Raw genomic sequence first — 14,686 nt, 5'->3', positions numbered from 1 at the left:
GAAGCGGCCTATGATGTACAGCTAAGTCAGTGTCTAATTAAAATACCCGCAGAGATTGATGCTGAGCAGCTTCTACGATCAGGTACGGTAATTTTGACGGCAATTAAGCCAGATAAATGCAAAGACAATCTACTTCTCATGCCTGCCAGAGAGCGACGTAGCCAAGAAGAAATGTGTCATGAATCCACCAGCCACAGCCAATTCACTTTCCTCTGAATATTGCATGGTTATCACGGAAGCTGTCATTAAGATTCCTATCAGCTGCTCTGAAACACAATGCTCTCTGTTCAGCTGAGCAGAAGTCATTTCCTAACCCGCGCTGCTCCCGGGTCTTCAGGTGTCTACTTTTATCCTTTATTCTCAGCAGAAACAAGAAGAGTTCTCGTCCTCTGGGGGATTTCAGAACAAGAACTTCTATGCAGTATGAGCGTCTCATTATGGGAGAAGACAATGCATTATGACTGAAGAAAAAAAAAAAAAGCTGACGTTTCCTCTAAGCAATCCAAGCATTAAGACGCATAACATGTTGAGTAAGGGCTTGACAGCAGGAATGAAGTATCTCAAAAAACATCCTCACTGGGAGTGTGGCACACCAGAGAGAAATTTATCAGGGCTGCTTTACAATAATAAGTCCCAAAAGCAAATTTTTTTTTAGCTTCGGCTAAGAAGAGCATTGCAGAAAAGGCTGTCTCAGTCGGGTTGTGAAACAAAAAGGTTTGAGCCAGTCACAGAGAGAAGCCACAGTGATGTTATTTACTGAGCAAACACTTGCAGGGACCTCAGCTGATCAGCGCAGTACACTGTGTTCAAGGAAGCACACACACACACAAAGCATACAAACACGCACACACCCTCATCAAACTTCAAAGCATTGGACTGTGACGTGACAGCTCATGCTCTGCCGTCAGACGTGCTTACTGCTCACCTTTCTGACGTTTACATGAATCTGAGAGCAAATGATCACAACAGCTGACAGGTTTAAATTAGGAGAGGCTTTCTCACGTTTTTGTTTCTCCATTTAAAAATCTCCCCATCACCCAAATGGTTGGAGAATTTATTTAAATTGATAAACCTTTTTTGTTCTTTTTTGAAGAAAAAAACTCTATTTACTTGGATTAGATGTGGCAGATTACAAAACATTCATTATTATCAGGTGGAAGTATAATAATGCAATCAAATATGTGGCTTGTTTTTGTATTCAGCCAGTCTAAGTCGATACTTTGTTAAATCACCTTTACTCCAATTACAGCTGCAAGTCTTTTATTGTATATATCTGCCAGTTTTGTACTGCCTGCAAAAAGCAACTTTCACACGTTCTCAATTGGATTTATCTGGATTTTAACTAGGCCATTCTAACATGAATTTGGTTGCATCTATACCATTTTAATATTGATCCAGGCTCTGCCGTTATGTAAGGGAGAGCAGGTTCAGGGTTCAACTTCTGTTGAAGTTGTTTGCTTTGTGCTGATCTGCTACAAAAGGTTACGATAACATACATTCAAATTTGTGGTTGGGAAGCAACAAAATGTAAGAAAGCTATAGAAATATGAATTATTTTTCAAGGCACCGTATCAGTTTGATAACATAGTAAAGTGAAAGAAGAATAGTCAGTAACAACTGAGGTGAGACCAAGGATAAAAATACAAAAAAGTATATTTATGTTGACTTAGAGCGATAAGCAGACAACAGGAATTAATTAAGAAGAATTTGTTTAAGAGGGTCGAAAGGTTGAATGAACACAAATTATAAAAATGAGCTAAACATGCACAAATTATAAAAATAAGCTAAACATAAGAGGGGTTTAAATAAAGAGGAGTATTGAGAAATATTTGAATAAATAAAACTGTTTAGAAACAAGTGGGATCAGATATTATAAAAAACTTTTTATGTTGCAGTAAGAAATTTTCCAAAAAAGTATAAAAAAATAAAGAGCTCCTGTTATAACGATTCATACATCCTTACACACGTCCTAAGATAAAAATTGTATACTGCCGTCTTGCACCACACTACAACAGTTGTCATGGTTACGGTGCTTCTCGACTGCTCTCAGCGAAGTCAGACTCTGCTCTGCGGGGATCCAAGAGAAAGCAATTCACACATCTGCTTGTGTCTCCATCGCTCCTCAGGCTACATGCCATCACTCACAAGGTAAGTAAATAATAATCACTGCTATGCAGTGATTTTTTTACAAGAAGAGTAAAAAAATCATCGCTGTCAAAGAAAGAGATACAATGTTTATTCACAGGAGTGAATAACTGAGATTTCTGGAAAAAAAAACAAAAACAAGAATGGAGCCGTTTTAAGGTGCGAAAGAAAGAAGCGCAAAAAACAAAAATCTTAAAAGATACAAGATAAAAATGTAAATTTTTAACTGAGCTCCATTTTGAATTCAGTTTTTTATTATTATTTAACTGAGCCCGAAGTGGCATTCAATATTATTCAAACTTTGAATGGGGGGGAAAAAAGAGGTTCAATTGATCAGCTAAAGAAATTGAAGCTTTTAGATAAATTTTAGTTATTTTTTATACCAAGGTCTTAAATCCTTGGTTATCATTTGCTCACATTCACCTCTGACATAAGAAAATTGTTGCAAACTTAAAATCATTGGAAATAGTTTGATATTCCTCATACCTTGTCCTCATAATAATGATGATAATAAAAATATATGAGCATGAGCTTTTCTTAACAGCAGCACAAAACTATGAAAGTTACATGAGAATAAAACTAAGTTAGTCACACATGCTCACTGTAACGTAGCTAACAAACACAAACTAATCCATTCGATTAATAATTTTCAATTTCTTATTGTGCAGAAATGTAGTTCTTGGCTTATTTTCATTTTACAGAGCAAAGCACACGACCGGACATCGGCTGGTTAATTAGATGGGCTATCAGCTCAGGCAGAGCCTGCAGTCAGCTGCTTAACTATCATGCCACATGAAACTTGCCAACTCCAGGTTTAAAGGAAGATTACCTGGATAAGTGTGAAGGGTAGTGCTGCTTTATTTATGCCAAGACTGTAATCAAAGACACCTCTAAATAGATAAAATGTAATGCTTTGTAAGCCGGGAAAATGTGTAGTGGCTTTTTTTTTAGCAACAGGTGGGGAAAGGGAAGCACTGTGTTACTCTATAATCCATATACAATCTGGCTAGCGCTGGCATTTTCTGTATTGTTTAATAAAAAAGGACTTTGAACCATAGAAATTGTAAGATTAAAGATTTGAATGTCAAATCTTTGACATTTATGGTGTACCAGCAACCGGTCCATTTTTAATAACAATACGTTAATGTAACAGATGAAATAAATGAATTAACATCGGTATTGGTGTTTTTACACATGGTTATCACACAGAGAAAATTTAACACTGGCTCATGCCAGTGTTAGGAAACACCCTGAGAGATGGAAACAGTAAAAATACTAATCACAGGATATTCTCAAACATTCTTCTGGAGAATATTTTCAGATTGCAAAAACCATGAACACAAATCTCAGCAGACATCCTTACCGCTGCTCAGGACGGTGACACGTGGAGTCACGTCCAGGTCCAGAGGCGTTCTGAACGGAAAGCCATTCGCCACTGCACACAACGAAGTGAGCGATAGGAGCATCGCTGCCAAGAAGTGAGCTCCCCGCATCTCTGCTGGGCGTCTCTTGGGGTAGAAACTCTCCTTTAGCAGGTCACACGTGTGCACAAAGACATTCACCTCTTCAAACAAACACTCGTGGGCTGCTACTCTTTTCTTTCACTGTGGGGTTCCTTCAGTGTGCAGCAGCAAGGAGAGAAGAAGCCTGAAATAGTAAAACACACACACACACACAGAGCCAGTGGAGTTAATAGTCTGTGATTGAGAATGGCAAACACGGGAAGAAAAGTTAGTGCAGCAGGGTTCAGTCACAACAAATGAGCTGATGCATAGGGTGCTCCAAGAAATACATAGAAAGTGGATTCGATCAATTAAAACATATCATGTGCTCCAAACTCTCAGAGCATTGATTAAGAGAGCAGCAATCTCATGATTTTATTAAAAACACAACTGAAAACAGAGACACGTATGCGCCGACATCCCGACTCTAAACTTGAGGGTTAAGCTGCAGAGAAGAGCAATCTAGATCGATAAGAGGTGGAACCAGTTCAACAGCGCACGTACCTTAGAGGAGCCAAACCCACGAGTGGATGAATGGTGAAATATGATCATCTCTGCGAATTGTGTGTGTGCGTGCGTGTGTGTGTGTGCGCGCTCGCGCTGTGACGTGAATGCCAATGTTGCTTCTGCAGAGTAAGACCCTCTTCAGGAGCAGTGGAAGAAGTGATAGCAAGAGGAGGAAAGGGATGAATTGTTTGTGTGTATCTCATGCACCAGTGCCCTCGCCGACTGACAGAGAGAAAACACTGGCCCACACTCCGAGGAGCAGCGCAAGCCTTGTCCAACCTTATTTGCAGTAATGGTAATATCACTCCATGAAGAGAGAGACACTAACTGCTCCCAGATCCCAATGTAAGCAGCCACACTCTTCAGCACTTTCCATCAAACAAATCATGTCTAAGTCCTTCAAGCCGAGAGTCCAGAGTCTCTGCTTAGTACACCACACCGACACGAAACCAAAATGAGAGAGATAAAAAGAAAAAATATATATAAATATTACAGGTTGAAAAGTGAAGCTATTGGCAGTAGAAGCGGTGACTGCACCTTTACAGAAAGTCTCTGTAGTTCTCCAAGGCTAACACCATGACAACTGGCTTTATCGTTGCATAATGCAGCAGCGAGAGCGATGCACTGTATCTGTGATGGTGACAGCAATACAGAGAATCAGAAACTTGGGTTTTATTTTCACAGCATACGCATCGTCACAAAGCGAAAATATGGGCTCCGTCAGACTTTGCGTTTGGGAAAAAGTTGCATAATCGCATTCCTAAACAAGAAAAATCACTTCCAAAGATAGAAAAGGACAGGGAGTATTAAAACCTGTGATGTCTTTGGGTTGGTGCTTGTTCTTGTTTTGCTGTTAGTTTTTTTGTGGTAATGTCTCATTTCTTCTTAACAGAAGGTCAAATTAAAAAAACCTCTTTGACAAGCCAGAGATAAACTGAGATTAGCAACCAGCCACATGATGATGCAACAGCGATCTGCGGGTGTTTATAGAAGAAAACTCTCTGCTTTGTTGGGAAAGTATTGATTGGTGGATTATCAGGATTATAGGTTAGCTGCCTTCATTTACACACCAACATTGTGCAGGAATTAGCTGAAGGTCTGAAAGAAGACTTCTGCACTTAGCTTGTAAGTTTCCAAAAGACAAATTCAGACCCTTGGAAATATTTAATATTTGATGTAGCCATTTTTGATTCAAACTCGACCCTGGGACATTCACCCCTTCTCTTCATGCTGATTTCCTGTCTGAGTAAATGTAACAAACTGAGTAAATGTAACAAGTGCCACAAATTTAAATATAAAACAGATGGTAAACTATGACAGCATCCCTGATAAACCTCAAACCGTAAAGTCTTGTTCCAAACATTAAGCCTAATAAATTACCAAGTTAATATCAGTTTATTAGACTTGTGATACCTTTTAAAGACCAGAATGACATTAAGGTATAATATTCCCTGTAATAAGCTAGGGAAAATTTAGGCTGCTATCAATATTCAGCATTGCCGTTATGGCCGATAACCAACATTGATCAATATTACATCAATTTTCCTAACCCGTGAAATAAAGACCTCTCCTCTCCACTGGAATAGCTTCTCTGCTTCAGGTAAACAGAGCAGTACATTAACTGATACCGATGTCATATCATGCAAACCACCCAAAAGGCATGTTTATTTGACAAATGCCATATAAAGCAAGTGAGTTCTGTTGCTCCTTTACATGTGATGTTTAACACCCTCTGCAGAATACAGGAACCATACCTTACAAGTCTGAGCAGACCAGTTAGGCTGCAAGCAAGCACTGCTGCTGCTGCGCCTCTCTTGGGCTTAAAGGTCAGAGATCCTCACCTCCTGACATGCAGAAGACATGTTCAGGTGTTTGACAGTTGCTCATCACTCCCAGCAGCATGGCCAAGGATTGATGAGACCACTGTAACCATTATGATAGCTATTAAATATGAATTTACGCTGGAGTTGTCTGACTGGACTAATCTTAGCAGATTTTTATTTTCATTATTAACTCAAGGTTGAAAACTTATGGTAAAGACATTAAAGCTGTGATAATTACTATGTTATTGTGGCGCAATAAGAACAACTATTGTTTTTCTGTTCTAAATAGAAGCAGTCACATCATGTTATCTATATTTATTTGGAGTGTTTATTTAAATATCAAATACTTTGATGTTTTTATGCTGTAAGAATCTAAAAAAAACAAGCTATACTCAACATTATTAACTTTTGATTCGCTAATGAATTTGCAATTAGGGTTGTATGATGTCAGGAAAACATTTCATTGTGAGACTATTGCTGATTACAGTTACGGTGTGTGCGTCAAAGCTAGTTGAAAAAAAGTTCTTAGCATGCAGAGTGTTGATGCACAGTACTTAAAATATATCATCCAACCACATGTCAAAGCAGTCCTTTGCAACTGCAATTTTACAAATGCTCCATTTGCAATGTAAATCATTTATTCAGTACTGTTTTGACAATGTTATTGTGCGAAACCAACTGCCAAAGAAACCTAAAAAGCAACAGTGCAAAACAACACTAAAAAAAACAACAGGAAATTAATTTAAATCATGTTCTCAAAAACACGCTGGTTCTGCTTGCATGTGTTGGCGTTTTATTGTCTCCCCACCTTGTAAAAACTTCCACTTTGGGTTTGTGGCGACTTTGCAAAGAAAAACAAACACCACACGTGTAAAATATCTTAAGTAGTAAAAAGCTCAGCGGCTTTAATAATTGGCGCTGGAAAGAATCATTTCAACCAGCGGACCCTCAAGTTTCAGATGTTTTAGAGCAATAAACACAGAATGTCTGAAGTAAAAATTAAATCAACTGAGGCGTTACGGTGAAGGCTTATTGATCTCTGCAAACAGATGTTAATTTACAACCGACGGGAAATTAAACCCAAGTTGATGGCTTCAAAAATTTGACTTTTTAGATTTCTTATGGTCCCCTAAGAGCTTAGAAGAAAAAGTGGAATGTCAAACTTAATCTACCAAAGTACGGCTGCTTTTTATGAGTTTCTGAATTTGGGAACTATTCTCATTTCACTAATGTTACAAATTTACTCTTCAGAGGAGCAGTTACACCAGCCATAAATCCCCCCAATGGATGTCAATGCAATGACTTGTAAGATTTCTCAATCTTGCGTAAGCGTCACCTAAAAAAAAAAAAAAAAAAAGCTAACAAGAAAACAGAAGGAGTTGCATTCAGGGACACTTTTATTATTATTTATCTCATGGACTCAGTAAAAACAAGTTGTCGTGATCTAAAAGCACTCAGGAAATCAGCATCCTATAGTGGTCCTGATGAGGAAGAGCAGTACTTTATTGGTAAATGAAATATGAATATAACAGAAAGGAGAAAATGGGAAATAAAATTGCAGAGAGCAATTACTCAATTTCACCATTCTTTATGGTCAAATATTTCTGTGTTCATCTTTGTGACCTGAAACTCAACAAATCCTGGAAATTTTCATTTACAGACTGCCAACCGAGCAATAAGCCAAAAAAATGCGAGAAAACATGGAGCCAAATGACCTTTTTAATCTGTCTACCTGCTGACCTCAGCCCCCGACATGTTCTCTGTCCTGTGACATTCACTCACAGAAACGATTTCATCAAGCAACCACAAAGTGGTTGAACAGAGGAACATGGTGGTGACAGCTCCCTTAACAGACGCCACTTATCCTAAAGAACGCATAAAGCTGGATTTCTCAGCGTACATGAATGTGCCTGAGCGACAAAGCAAAGAAAAGATTACAGTCAAAGTTACTGAGCTGTGCTCCAACCAAATAGATAGACGGCTTTAAAACCAGCAGAACTGGACTGCATTTGTTCACAATTCTGCAGCTTTACATGTTTTACAGACACAGTGGTGAATAAAACACTTGAGCTCTGTACATCCGTCTCTGACACTGGAGTTGTTCTGATACAGTAGGAACACAGAAGACAAAGCTCTCTCACTGAGATGCTGTTTGCCGTCATTTGTTTAGAAAAGATTGGTCCTGTTTTATATAACAGAAATAATCTCCTCTTTCTATTTCAGGTGTGACATCAGCCTAAAAGCCCCATCAAGAGTCGCTGGACTTAAATTCATAATCTCTGAGGGCAGACAGGGACTTGCATCTTCTGTGAATATAATAATCTTATAGTCATGTATTGCAGATATGATTTATAGCTAAAAAAAAAACAAGATAGTTAAAAAAAGCAAAAGGGTGCATTAGGGTCCCTAATTATTTACTTGCAAAAATACTAAAATGAACACATGCAGACTTGGGTGTTTTTGCGTTAATCAGCATCATTTTTTTATCTTGAAACAGTCCAGATGACTCGCTCAGATACATGTTGACATTTCACCCCATCCTATTCCCATTTCACACTTCTCAACAAACCTTTTCACAGCCATTTGTTTGAATGAATGTTTATTCTCTTGGTTATTAAGTATTTTTTGCTAAATGGTGGGGATAACGAGTCCTAAAAATGCTCATATCCATCCATCTGTCTTTACCTCGTTATCCTTGTACTCTTGTGCCTGGTGGGTAAGAGGCAGAGTAGACTGCAGGTCTCTGGTCTGGCACACAGACACTTCTAAGGACAGCTTGGAGAAAACAGTAGACCTAAAATGCTTTTGGACAGTGGGGAGGAAGCTGGAGTACCCGAACAGAACCCACGCAAGCCTGCTCATGGAGAACATGCAAACTTGATGCAGAAAGAGCCCGGGACTTCCTGCTGACAGCCAACAGTGCAAATAACTAAAGATTTTATTCCTCATCCTATTCTCATTGATCCCAGTTTGGGTCCTCTGATTATTATGAAATATGGGCTTATGACCCCTGATCAAACCACAATAACTCATTACTTTATTTATTAGAGTAGCGTGCTTAAATTTCTACACATAAGGATATTGAATTTGATTGTCAAATGGGTATGAAATGTCACACATGAAACATCATACATACTTCACCAGAATGCTTTTTTCCAACGCTGCAAGAACAAAATTACATCACTTTACTCTTGCAGCACTGACACACATTCTGGGTAGAAATTGCTCTTGTAGGGAGTAAAATATTGTGCAATTGGTCAGAAATTTAGAGCAGTAGCTATTGCTGCACTGAAGGACCTATGAGGACTTTCCAAGAGTTCTGAGAACATTGCTGCAAACATGTTGCTTTCAAAATAAATAAATAAATAAAAATACAACAAACAAGGTAGAACTGCATTCCTAACAAGCAGGCAACTGCAGATTTGCAATCTGAGCAGACAGCTTGACTAATTAATCAGCTAATATAAACTATAGAGAGCAGGAAAACCAAGAGGCCTAATACTCTAACAATACACAAGCTTTTGCAAAGAAGTACAGCTAATTTTAGGAGGTGAATATTCCAATTTTATTCTGGTGTCTATGAATGAAAAGAACAAACAACAACATGTTTTAAGTTACATTATTTTAAAAAACAGTAAAATATATATATATATATATATATATATATATATATATATATATTAATTATTGTAGCTGAAGACTTAATAGTCGTCCCTTCCGTCTTTTAAAAATATTTTTATATTATGTTACATATTTAAGTTGTTTGTTTATTTAAATACCCTCAAATTAAAAATGTAAAATCTCATGCGGGCCCTTACCATGCTTACAAGTGGCCATGTTGCCAGATAACTTATGTTTTTTTTACAGTCAGAATTTATTTTAGCCTTCCTGTTATCATCAATATTTATCAGGTCTGGCCCTTTGGACTCCTAATAAGAAGAAACTGCAGGACATTGACTCACTCAGAACTTAAAGATCAGATCAGAGACTTTCTGTAAGAGTCCAAACAAGCATCTAGATAACAAAAGAATTGGAAACCAGCTCTGTAAATGTTACCACGCCGATCAATCAAGCCAAGGATCTCCATTAAACAGTAGATAATAGAGTTTGTTTGGTTTACATGCGCTTCTCTGAGAGCTTAATTATTAGCTGGCATGTAAGACACTGTCCAGATGATGACTGGGTAACACACTTTGAAAGATCTATGCTCCTCCTGCACCTTGTGTGTTTACAGTGCATGCTCTCAGCTGTCTCCTTCACATGCGGATCCTGCATAGATAGGTCTGGGAAATGTAAAATTACTAAAACTCACTCCTGAAAATTCTAGATTACTTAATACCGCAGTCATGCAGAGAGAGACACAAAGGGTCAATGGATGTTTTCATTATACAGGCATGCAATTTAAACACACTGTGGGGAATATAGTGAGGTGTCACCCTATGTCAATTTAATATCTCCCTCAAGATAAAATACTTGCTCCACATCGTTTCAAGAGAATAGCCTACATGTTGTTTGGGGGGGGAGAAAAGAAAGAAAGAAAAAGAAAAAAAAACATGACAATAATGTGTCTAGAATTTGATCATGATAGGTAAATTATCAGAGTAACAATTAAAGTACCACGGTACATTAGAACCCCCGCGAATAAGAGTATTTTCGTGTAAGATTTAGTGTATATTACCTAAATTCGTGTCCTGATTCCTCGAGGAAATGGAATTATCCGTTTCCAGCTTGTCATAATCCAAGTGGACTTTAGCCGCTCACTCAAAACAGCGACTAACACTCAACAGCTCCTCCGCTCGGCTACCGTCATCAGGTGACCCGCCCTCTTTTCACTTTCTTTCTATTAACCTCTGAAGCCCTTTATTTGTCCTGTTTTCAACAGCGAAATGTTATGCTATGATGAGAAACCTCATGTGTTACAAGCCTACTTTCCAAGGTAATACTACCAGGTACAGGAAGCGCAGCGAGTTGCGGTAAAAGTGATAAAGGTGGACGCAGCCTATCCACGCTAGTGGTGAGACACTGACCCCTAGCGTTCACGTTTGATAGTTACATAGATTATTTAAGTGTGTCTGAAAACGTCAAACTCTGGAAGTAATAATCTTTGACTAGTAGTAGTAGTATTATTGTGGGCTATTTTAGGTAATATTCAGACTTACTTCAGTGATGGCTCTTGTATAATTGTTTTTGAATTCACGAGATAGATGTTATTTTTGAGAAAGTAAAAAAAAAAAAAAGTTTTTAAAATTAGTTTAGTAAAGAATTCAGAGATCACAAACTGTGTTTTAAAGTATATTCAGTCAGCGTGAAATAAATGAGCCCAAGGTGGACTAGTCCATATGATGCGATTTTCCTTTTTTGTGAGAGATGGGCCAAAAAAAAATCTTATTTTTGTACTTTCACAAACAGAATGAACTGTGTTTTAACGAATCTCTGTTTAGTGCAGTTATGGCTTTATTGTAGTTTTTCAGATTTTCAATTGGAGATCCGGGAGGCTTTCAAAAAATGTTTGTAAGTGGTTTGGCAGATGGAGGGACTGATAACTTTGATGAGCCACACTACTCATCTACTTAATCTGAAAATGTAAGTTATATTTATTGCAATTATCCAAGATTGTCTTGTGCAAACCATGACTTACTGTTACATTTCTGTATTTGTTTATTTATTTATTTTCTATTTGCTCGTATAGCTGCTGAGTTATGAGCTACACCCATCATTTCTGGCTCCCTAAGGCTAAAGCAGACAGGAAAATAAATACAAAGGTTTTAAAAGACAATTGAATTGTGAGTTTGCTGACAACAAATTAAAGGTCAACTGCTTTTTCAGCGTTTGAGGGACTAATACATGCTCAGAAGATAACTCCAAGTTCACTCTTGCTGATTCGGGGTCTGGTAGCTTTTGTGTGACTCATTCATCTGAAGCCGTGCGGATGAAAAACCCACCTCCTCATCTGCCGCATCCCTCGGGTAAAAAAGAAAATATTATCATATCTTTTCGATTTCCACAATAAGTGAGATTAATGTAACGGCTGTAATCGAACAACCAAGAGAATAAGCGTGGCTGTTACATATATAATATTTCCTTGAAGATAAATAACTGAATAAAGTCAATGAATAAATGTGACCGTGAGGGAAACCAGCGCTGTAATTCTCCCAGCAGTAAGCAAGTCAGACACTTGCTCGTGTGCTTGTAAACCCTGCTGGTCCTCCGTTCCCTCACGAAGTCCAGAAGCGATCCCCGCTGCTTTGCTTCAGAGTCCAACACAAACTCTGATCATTAGAGCGCACAAGGGCAGCTGTCTTGAAGCGTACTGTTTCTTCTCTCACACTCAGAATATTTCATCCTTTCTGAACGTATACATTGATAATGAATAGAGTTTGTAGCATTTTCTGGGCAAGCAGTGAGGCTGGGGGTTTTTTGGGGTTTTTTTCTCCAATTCAGAGAGGGATTTGTGTAGGTCTTGGATTATATGTCTCAGACATCCAGCTCCATTAACAAAAAGAGAAAGCAGACCCAAACGGGGCCCCCACTGAGAGGGTTAGCTGAAGCTCACGATGAAGAAAAGGAGCAACGCTGTTGCTGGCTACCAGGGCAACAGCTGCCTTCAAAGAAGTAATGCTGAGCAGGTTTATATGCTATAGATATGCAGTATTAGTTGCATGGCAGGGTGCAGCGCTTTTTAAATTTATTTTACTGAGTGCGCACGCAGACACACACACACACACACACACACAAACACACACACACACACACACACACACACACACACACACACACACACACACACACACACACACACACACACACACACACACACCAAAGAAATGTGTTCAGGTATTGACCTTCAAAGTACTGTCACCTCAACATGGCTCTCCTTTTAGATTTTGCAGTGTGCTTCAGCAGGCTTTGTTTACATTCTTTCAAAAATGATGTATGTTAGGTTGATTAATGACTAAGTTGATCTTAGGAGCAAAGGTGCCATGGTTGTTTAGAACATGTCCTCTTGTGTCGGCCCCAGCTGTCCCATGCTGCCACCTGCTAAAAGCAGACACAGAAAATGAACATTCAAAGACCCAATTTGTCATTTTGTTTGTGGCTGAATAAAGCTCCGAGGACTACTAGATGTTTATGCACCAAATATAATTTTTGTAAGATTATTATTATTATTTATTTTGAGCTTATCAGCATTTTTAAGTTAATAGAGAGCTGCTAAGGTGCAAACTCCCTCAGTTTCGATCAAAAGTTCACAGTGGACAGGGATGTCAATGGGCACTCATTTAATTTAGCAGGTGCACAGATAGATTATCTTTGCATAAAATAATATAAATTGTGGCACTTATTGGACAGACCAATGCGTTAAACAATGGGAAACTCAGAAGAACTCAATTAACACCTTAGGAGTAGAACTGAAGATTGTTTTGGTCCCTTTTACAGCGGCAAATTGTTAAATCACCTCCTCAGTCAAGTTAAAGCATAAGTAGTTATTAGTATTATGTCCAAAAAAAAAATAAAAACTTCAGCCCATATAAAAGCTTATTTTTGAATAGGTAAAACAAGCCAGATTTAGTCTTCTGATGTAACTAGATAAAAAGTCAGTGCAACGCTAAAACCAAAGTCTGTGGCAGAGAAACAGTGAATTTATTTAAATTAGCTTTCTGATCAAGTGGTCAAATACCCAGCTAGACTTGATGATTAATTAAGGCCTATGCAAGCTTTGTTGCTCAGCTTAGTTTTGAAGTGAAGCAGAAATGTCAATTTGAATGTTAAACGTTAGTAGATTTCCAACTTTGAGGTATTGAGAACGAAATTAGACGTATTTTCCAGCAGAGGGCAACATTTACATCAATCCTCATTTGCACAAACATACAGTCCATCAGGAAAGTATGCACGGCGCCTCACTTTTTCCACCTTTTATGTTACAGCCTTATTTCAAAATTTTTCCACAAACTTCTCCACACAAATACCCCTTTATGACAATGTGGGGGGGGGGGGGCTTGACTTTTTATTTTCTCTTTGCAAATTTATAAAAAATAGAAACCCAATAAATCACATTTAGTACTCAGAGCCTTTGCTTAATACTTTGTTGATGCACATTTGACAGCAATTACAGCCTCAAGTCAGTTTAAATTGGATGCCACCAGCTCAGCTCACCCATCTTTAGGTAGTTTCACCCATTCTTCTTCAGGTTGGAAAGGACATGTCTGTGCAGATATTTTTAAATCTCCCCAGAGATGTTCGATCCTATTAAAGTCTGGATTCTGACATGGCCGCTGCAGGACAGTCACAGAGTAGTTCTGAACCTCTCCTTTGAGATCTTGGCCATGTGCTTTGGGTCATTGTTCTGCTGACAAATGAACCGCTGGGCCAGTCTGAGGTCAGGAGGAACAGTCAAATCACTTTCTTCTGCTGCAAAACATTCCTACAGTATGCTGTTGCCACCTCAATGGTAAAGGCTGGAAATACTTAGGTGAATGTGCTTTCTTGGTTTTCTATTTTTAATGAGTTTGCAAGAATCTCAAGCTTTTTTCCCCCCACACTGTCATAATGAAGCATTTATATGTAGAAGTTTGAGGAAGGTTGTGAATACTTTCCAGATGCACTGCGTTTAACCATGTTGTACTCAAAATAAAAGTAAAGCAAACAAACAAAAATCAATCGGAAGACAAATGATAAAAAACTGTCGTTTATGACAATAACCATTAGACGACG

The 14,686-nt window shown here is 38.3% G+C and overlaps 1 protein-coding gene across 1 annotated transcript in view; it reads right to left on the bottom strand.

The window, feature by feature from the left end:
* The window catches only part of LOC103476866 (semaphorin-4G-like), a 31,827-nt gene extending 20,836 nt beyond the window's left edge, over positions 1 to 10,991 (bottom strand). Inside the window, exons 1-2 of the mRNA XM_008429567.3 lie at positions 10,656 to 10,991; positions 3,509 to 3,792 (exon numbers count right to left, since the gene is read on the bottom strand). Of these exons, the coding sequence (XP_008427789.1) occupies positions 3,509 to 3,638 (130 nt within the window). The 5' untranslated portion in view covers positions 3,639 to 3,792; positions 10,656 to 10,991. The remainder of the gene's footprint in view (positions 1 to 3,508; positions 3,793 to 10,655) is intronic.
* Between the last annotated feature and the right edge of the window lie 3,695 nt (positions 10,992 to 14,686).

The sequence above is a fragment of the Poecilia reticulata genome, chromosome 15 (assembly GCF_904066995.2).
Source record: "Poecilia reticulata chromosome 15, P_reticulata-male-v2, whole genome shotgun sequence".
NCBI classification, from domain to species: domain Eukaryota; kingdom Metazoa; phylum Chordata; class Actinopteri; order Cyprinodontiformes; family Poeciliidae; genus Poecilia; species Poecilia reticulata.
Note: the sequence above shows the minus strand (reverse complement) of the source record. Positions and strands in the feature narration are given on the sequence as shown.